The 8,553-nt window shown below is 39.0% G+C and overlaps 1 protein-coding gene across 3 annotated transcripts in view; it reads right to left on the bottom strand.

The window, feature by feature from the left end:
* Nucleotides 1-1,000: 1,000 nt before the first annotated feature.
* LOC146363442 (major histocompatibility complex class I-related protein 1-like) overlaps nucleotides 1,001-8,553 on the bottom strand; it is a 15,257-nt gene continuing 7,704 nt past the window's right edge. For 2 of the 3 annotated variants that reach the window (XM_084919851.1, XM_084919848.1), the window contains exons 4-5: nucleotides 5,150-5,476; nucleotides 1,001-2,976 (exon numbers count right to left, since the gene is read on the bottom strand). In XM_084919851.1, the coding sequence (XP_084775977.1) occupies nucleotides 2,873-2,976; nucleotides 5,150-5,476 (431 nt within the window). In that variant the 3' untranslated portion in view covers nucleotides 1,001-2,872. The remainder of the gene's footprint in view (nucleotides 2,977-5,149; nucleotides 5,477-8,553) is intronic. The other variant, XM_084919850.1, reaches the window with a different exon arrangement.

Genomic DNA, 8,553 nt, shown 5'->3' with positions numbered 1-8,553 from the left:
TCATCTCATAATCCCCAGCAAATGCTCTAAGCTCTTTTACATCCTTCTTTACTTTGTGTCTTAAGCTGCTGATTTGCTCCAACAATGCCATGATAAGAGTTGCTTTGATCTATATTAAATCAATCTATTTCTAAAACACAAATAAGATAACCTGAGTTATTAGTCTAAGTTTTTTTGGTTATTGTTTGAGTTTTGTTGTTTGAGTTAGTTTTCTGATCACTCATTAAGCTCAAAATGCTGCAGTGCTGCCCTTGGTTCTTGATATCTTGTTTGGTTTTCTGTTAGTGTTTAGTTTATACTCTCAAGCTTTCTTAGTCTCCAACTCTGTGTTTGCTGTTTAGTTACTTCTGGTTTTGTTTTGCTAGTGTCTTGTCTTGTGCATGTTGTGTTTAGTTCTCCATTTCCTGTGTCTTGTCAGTTTGATTTTGTTCACCTGTTTTTCTCCAGCTGCACTGTGTTCCCCTGATTAGCCCCTGTGTATTTAAGACTTGGTTTACAAGTATTTTTTTGTGTGTTTGTATATTTATTTCTTTTGTCAGTCAGTCTGAGAGTATCCCTGTGTCAACCTTCAATTTAGACTTATGGACTTCATTTCTGTTGGACACCATATAAACTCAACTCTCCTCCATCTGCAAGTTCACATTTCCACCACCAAATACCATGACCATTTAATTAATTAATTAATTACTTTTTAATAATTACATTAAAATCAAAAAGCTCCTTTGCTCATTTATTTGGGGGAGTAAACAGTTAATGTCACTATATGTTCAGGGCGCTGTGTTTGTCTATGTGGTTTCTGGATTCAGTCTTTGAGAGTTAGGAGGTGAAGTCAAGAGCTTTATTAAAACACATCGTCAATGATTCTGGAATTAATTTTATGTACCGAAACACATGTATGGCTTAATATTAATAAAAATCTCATCTAAATTCAGAAATAAACCACATTTCTTCATCTTTAACATATGATATGCTGCAGAAAAAATCTGACAGAGCCTTTCACTCCTCCTTATTAAGATTTTATTAACATGATAACCAGCCATCTTCTGCCATCATTGGTGAGATATACAGTCAAAGCAACATTTGAGTGTGACACAAATGATGTGTTTCATACAGTTTGTAGCTTCAGTCTTTGTGTTTTGTGTTGTTTTTTTAAACATGTTTTGACATGATATACAGGAACAATCAACAAGTAAACTTATTTTTACTCAAGGATCATCTCTCTTATAGACTATTGTTTGACGTCCTGGTCACTTGCTTGTCCAACAACACTTAAAACTATTGAAAACATTTATAAAACAAGTTTAAAACTACTTGACAAAAAAAACACTTCCCACCACCACTGTCATGTGTTAAAAAAACATAAATTACTGAACTTCAATAACTTAGTGAAACTTAAAAGAGTGTGTTTAATATATAAAGTTTTACACTCCCTTGCTCCACCACCACTAAAGGAGTTCATTAGGCATAAAGAAAGCTCAGACAGGACCACTCGAGCTACAACCCGAGGAGACTTGTTTATACCCCACAGACGGACAGCATTTGGGCAGAACGTCCTTTCTGTCCAGGATGGCCATCTGTGGAACAGTCTTCCTCAATCCATTAGAGAATGCTTTACATTCAACTTGTTTAAGGCACAGGTTAAAAACTGGTTATGGACAAATCAAGTGTGTGATCATGTATAAGTTGTATAGTTTTAATGTTTTATTTGGGAATAGAATGGTGTGTATGTGTGAGTTTGGTGATGGAGTTTTTATTATGAATGAATGATGAATTTTTATGAATTATTATGTCTATTTTTTTGTTTTATGGACAACAGATGGAAATTAGCCCTTGGCTATAATCTGGTATGTTTACGTTCATGTAATTTTTTTACATTTATGTTCATTAACATGCACTGTCCTAAATAAATTAAATTAAATCATAAGCATTTCATAAGTTTCAAAGACTTTTGTAAATAAAATCACAAAGAATTACACTGTCAAAGCATTTGGCCATAACTGTACTCTGTTTCAAATGACCTGGCCTAAAAGAAACATACTGAAAAAAAGTAGAGCACTAAAGGCAAAAACTTGAAGAAAACCACATTTATAATGGGCAACGGAAGTACAGATCCTTTAATACCAACCTGGGGTTCTAGATAATGCAGGATAATGGATAGTGTAAACGGATAGCATTAAAGACTTTCAGAAGGGCTTTATGTGTGCAAAGTCATCCTAAAAAACTATTAAAGTGTTGTTAGACATTTAAGAAATTATATTAATGAAAAGAATAAAATGACCAATTATCTTCTTTGCTCATAACTTCTTCAACTGAAGTCCGTATACTTATCTATGTGGTTTGCTGTACTTTGTTCATGTGGCGTCTTGATTCAATCTCAGAGTTCAAAGATGTTGACAGAAATTGTAGGTCAACAACACATTTTTTTAGGCTCACTGATCCTGAAATGACTTTTATATACATCAATAAAACACATTTTAAAAGAAGGTCTTGGACTTGAATCCAGTCTGGGGTCTTTCTGTGTGGCATTTGGGCCTTTTCATCGTGTCCACCTGAGTTTTTTCTGGGCACTTCAGCTTCCTCCCACATCCCACTCCAAAGACATCCATGGGGTCAATTGGCATTAATGCTTGTCTGTCTCTCTGTGTTGTCTCTGTCCAGTGCTGCCTCTTGCTTTATTATGACACATGGCATAGGCTGCAGCCCCCCCCCCGTCCCCCTGAAGTGGATAAGGAGAAGAAAATGGGTGTATAGATGTTTACTTTCAATGTACAATGTGTTCCTGCAATAAAAAAGGATTTCAAAATGCCAGATGAGTTCAGTTTTACAGTCTGTATCAGAGTGCCAGCTCTAATCATTTGAATCTCTTACCTTTTTACTTTTTGTAAACAACAAATCCAACAGCAGCCACAGAGAGAACAACCACTGCAGCAACCACTGCAGCAATGACAGCAGTCATCATGGCAGAGGGTGTGTCTACTAAGTAAAAAATAAAATTTAAAAAAGTACATTCAGTTCAGTTTTATTTACATAGCACCAAATCACAACAACCGTTGCCTAAGAACCCTATAATAATATCACACATCCATCCTATAGGTTTCATCTACACTACATATTTCAATGAAGCAGGACAAATGCACTAAAATTATATTACTAACTTTTTAACTCATTAGCAGGAGCTCTAGTTTTCACTTCTAATTGCGTTCAGTAACATATGCCTCGGTGAAAAGCCATAAACAAACAACTGAGGATTTTATGAATTAGAGACAGTGTTGAATTTTAAAATGTAGAAGTTCACTGTCAGAGTTACATGGTCTGAAGCGTGAACTTTAAAAAGGGTATTCTTACAATTTTTAACACCAGTAACACCTCACATACTCTGAATCAAAGAAACAGGTATTACTTTATACAAACACCGGATTTATTTTTATTCTGTCCATAATTTATTCCCACAGTAACAGCTATTTTTCTTGGGGCGTGACAAAAAAATACTGGCGGCTGTAAGTAGTATCACTCAGCCCCCTAGTAGATGCACTCAGGGTATCAATTTAAAAATATCCTACATGATTTTCAAGATATATAACCTCTGAGCTTAACCTTGAGTTCAAGGGCACTGAGATTATAACTTGTCCAAGATTTGTAGTTGCTAGACCTATGGTATCAATTTAAAAATCCTACATTGCTTCGTTCTCAAGTTAGTGCATCCACAAACTTGGGTGTCCATGCCTGCCCAGGAGGGTAGCAACAATACCCTATCAGCCTTTCACAGTTGAGGACTAAAAACAGGACAAAAAATTCAAACACCTTATCAGTGATCCCAGGGGCTATGTTGGGCTTTGTTGTCCCCTGGTAGGGTCTTCATAGCCAAATTGGTCCTAGGTGAAGTGCCAGATGAGGCTGGGCCTTAGCTCATGGGTCCCGGGGGAGCGCAGCCAAAAGCCCTCCTGTAAGCCTACCACTCGCAGGAGAAATATATGTTGGCTACAATGTTTGTTGAGTGGCTGTCAGAGGTGGAGGACCTGGGGATCACTGCCCCAAGTGGAGGAGATTAAGTCTGTCAGGGTATTGTTCGCAAGTGAGGGGCGAGGGGAGCGAGAAATTGACAGATAAATTAGGGTGGCATCTGCAGTGATGCGGATGCTGTACCAGTCCATCATGGTGAAGAGAGAGACTGAGCACCTATAGTTACAAGCTCTGGGTAATGACCAAAAGAATCTCTATCCTATCTCTCTCCCTTAGAGATAGGATAGGGTGAGGAGGTCAGCCATTCAAGAGGGGCTCAGAGGAGAGCAGCTACTTGTCCACATCAAAAGGACCCAGCTGAGATAGTTTGGGTAAATGATTAGGATGCTTCTTGGCCACCTCCTGGGTGAGCTGTTCAAGGCATGTCTCACCAGATGGAGGCCCTAAGGCAGACTCAGGACAGCCTGGAGAGATTACATGTCTTGGCTGGCCTGGGAATGCCTCAGTGTTCCCCCATATAAGCTGGAGTGGGAGGCTGGGGAGAGGTCTGACTTTTCTGCTAGACCTTCTTAGGCTTTTATTGTTCTTCATTTTGTGTTTTATTCTATTATGTGTTTTGTTCTATTGTTGAGTGTCCTTGGGTGTGTTGAAAGGTGCTTTATAAATAAAATTATTTATTATTATTATTATTATTATTATTATTATCATTATTATTATTATTATTATTATTATTATTATTATTACTTTATTAGATAAGGGGAAGAAAGTGGATGGATGGACATTCAAACACCACATTATAGAAAATTCACAGTTTTAGCAGTTAGAGCAAATAAATGAGTTACTCTCATTTGATCATTACTTATTTTGTTTTTGCCCCTTTGGTTCTAACCACGGATTTATGTAGTTTGAAGACAAATGTAGAAGTTCTAATATCACATTCAGGGTGGCATGAAATTCAAAACAAGTTTTCTTACTAATATCAACAGCAAGAGTTTATATTTACAATGAAAGTGAGAGAAAATGATTGTAATACACAATAATAATAATAATAAAAAACCAACATATTTTTCCCTATTAAGATCTAAAAGAGTTATTCCCAACGTGACAGTTATGCCTCCTGGGATCCAATATAGGATAAACAAATAAAGCATTACATTAACAATATCAGCAAACAAAACGTTTCTCTCACCTCCATCATTGCACGGTATTTTTTTTCCACATTTTGTTCTGATCACTGTTTTGTCCAGTTTGGTGATGACATGCTCATCATTGGAGAGCTGAAATACACAGTCATATCTGCTCCAGTCTTCAGGTGTGACTGATGAAACATTCAGATCAACATTACTCTGGAAGGTCCCATCATTGTTGGGGAGGATCTCTCCAGGATCCACACCTTCATGAATTTCCTCTCCATCTTTTTTCCAGAACATCAAAACTCTGTCAGGGTAGAAACCTGTAGCGTGGCAGATGATTGGAGAGGAAGGGGTCTTCTGAAGGAGAGACACTGAGGGAAGAACTGGAGAGACAGAGGGAGACAATGCAGGCAGAGGAAGGAAGAAGTAATGATTAGAAAAGAAACCAAATGAGGATACAAAGAAAAACAAAGAAAACGAAATTCAATAGGAAGAACTGTATAATGTACGTGTTAGATATAAAACACTGTAATACCAACAGAAAATAATTGTGAGTGATTGTCTGTGTAGGTTTTCAGTCTTCCAGGTCATGGTTGCCTATGAAGCTTGGAATCAGAATCAGAATCACGTGTATTGGCCAAGTATCCCTCTAAACATATAGAAGGAATTTGGTTCCGGTAGATGGCACAAAGAAAGCAACTGGACTTTAAGTTTCTTGTAAATGTTCTTGAAGCCAAATGGTGGAGATGTCTTGATGCATGCTCAATCATCCAGGTAAAAAAAAATCCCAAAAAGTTTATTCTGTTCATCTGGACGTAGCATTTTTAGTAGGAGAAACATTTTGTCACTCATCCAAATGACTTCCACAGTTTCAGCTGACTGCAGATTTCCCCAACTTTATACCTTAAATGGTATAATGACTGAAACTACCACCACTGAATAATAATGGATTGCATTTATATAGCGCTTTTCGAGACCCTCAAAGCACTTTACAATTCCACTATTCATTAACTCTCACAAACTGGTGGAGGCAAGCTACGTTTGTAGCCACAGCTGCCCTGGGGCAGACTGACAGAAGCGAGGCTGCCATATTGCGCCATCGGCCCCTCTGGCCAACACCAGTAGGCGGTAGGTGAAGTGTCTTGCCCAAGGACACAACGACCAAGACAGAGCTGGGGATTGAACTGGCAACTTTCCGGTTACAAGATGAGCGTCCCAACCACGATTGCACTAATGGACCATGAGGTCAGTTTCATGATCATTAATATGCTAATTGTCATGACCATTGATATGGGGCAAATAGTGGAGAGTTCCTAGGTACTTAAACCCCGTCCCTTAAGATTGTCATTGACCAGCCATTGATTATGTTCCTCATCATGAGCCAAAGTGTAAATAAAAAAGCATGGGTCATTATTACCAGAGGTTTCGGATGAAAAAAGGGGGTGGCTTTCAACACCAACTGTCTGTCATCTACAATGTAGTTTGGATATCTCTTCCCAGGTGGTTTTCAGTAAGCTGGACCAGAGGAATGTCTACTATCTAGTCAGGATTCGAGGAGGGGATGAGTGGAAATTAGCCTTTAAGCTTGTGATGATATTTTGGATTAACCAATGCACCAGCTGTTTTTTGGGCCCTGGTTAACAACGTGTTACGGGACTTTATCAACCACTTTGTTTTTGTCTACTTGGACGACATCCTGATTTTCCCCACCTAAGTATCAGAACACAAAAGCCATGTCAGGCAGGTTTTCCAGCAACTGCTTGAAAACAGACTGTTTGTAAAGGGAGAAAAGTGTGAGTTTCATGTTTGGACAGTGTCTTTTCTTGGTTACATCATTGAGCAGGGCAATCTTTGACCCGATCCTGTGAAGGTAAAGGCTGTAGAAGAGTGGCCCAAACCCACAACTCCAGCTCTTCCTTGGGTTCGCAAATTTCTACTGCAGTTTTATTAGGGACTTTAGTAAGATTGCTTCACCACTAACTCTGTTAACGTCTCCTATGGTTCCTTTTCAGTGGGATCAATCAGCCCAAACTGCTTTCACTCACCTCAAGGAATGGTTTGCCTCGGCTACAATCCTATCCCAACCAGACCTGAACCTGTCATGGTGCTGGTTCGGTGACCCAGCATTTTGTGTTGTTATTATTATCTGATGATTTGATGTTTAGTTTCATTATGTATTCTGGTTCAGGGGTTTTCTGCCTGTGCCTCCCTTGGTGTGTGCCTAGTTATCCCTGTCTGTGTGCTCTGTTTTGTGTCCCTGAGTCTGTGTCTGTAAGTTCAATCTGTGGAGTTCCTGTTTTACTTTGAAGGTCTGTGTCACTTGTAATGTTATTTAGGATCAGCTGTACCTCCCTCCTGTTTGCCATTCCTCATTCCCCTCCGTGTGTGTGCATATATACTATGTGTCTCGGTCGTTGTGTCCTTGGGCAAGACACTTCACCCGTTGCCTACTGGTGGTCAGAGACGCTTTAAAGCTTCCCCCTTTTTTTTCTCCAAATATACACTTTATCATTGCCGAATGGTTTAATTTTTGTTTCGTCAGACCACAGGACATGTCACAAGAATTTAACATTTTTGTCCCTCCGTGCAGTTGGAAACTGTAGTTTGGCTTTTTTACATTGGTTTTGAAGTAATGGCTTTCTCATCCCAGAGTAACCTTTCAGCTAATGGTGGTACAGGATTCGTTTTATGGTGGATAATGACACTGTCTTATCAGTTTCAGCCAGCATCTTCACAAGGTCTTTTGCTGTTGTCCCAGGGTTGATTTGCACATTTCGCAACAAAACTCTCTGGGACGCAAAATCTGTCTTCTTCTCAAGCAGTATGACGGTTGTGCATTCCCATATTTGTTATACTTACATATTATTGCCTGACTAGATGAATGTGGGACCTCCAGGCATCTGGAAATTGCACCTAAAGATGAATCACACTTGTGGAGGGCCACAATTCTTTTTCTGATGTCTTGGATGATTTCTCTTGATTTTCCCATGATGTCAAAGAAAAAGGCTCTGTGTTTGGGGTGTGCCTTTATTTTCATCAACAGGTGTTTCACCAATTAACTCAAATGGACTCAATGAAACTATCAAAAGTTTCTTAATTTCAGTAATGAAGTAATGTAATGAAGCTTATGTGTAAATTCATTAAGGACGATCTGTAGGTAGTTATCTATTTGTTTCCAATGTGTATGTGACTAATCTAAGCTTTACATCACTTCCAGTTTCCTCACACTGTTAAGCTGATTGTCATGACAGGTCTAGACCAATTGTCTTTCTCCTGGCCTCCATCAGTCCAATCAGTCTTCACTCCTCGTACTTTAAATCTCACTGCGCATCTGTCATTTTCCCGTGCAGATGGCTTAGTGCAACCCACCTCCTTCCCATCTCTGTCTCCCTTGTCACTCAGGCTCCATTAAAGGCTCTTCATCTCCACCACTAGCATCTAGATTCTGAGAGGTCCTGCC

This window comes from Perissodus microlepis, chromosome 22 (assembly GCF_051167445.1).
Source record: "Perissodus microlepis isolate ML-2025 ecotype Zambia chromosome 22, ASM5116744v1, whole genome shotgun sequence".
Taxonomy (NCBI): domain Eukaryota; kingdom Metazoa; phylum Chordata; class Actinopteri; order Cichliformes; family Cichlidae; genus Perissodus; species Perissodus microlepis.
This window is presented reverse-complemented; position numbering and strand designations above follow the sequence as displayed.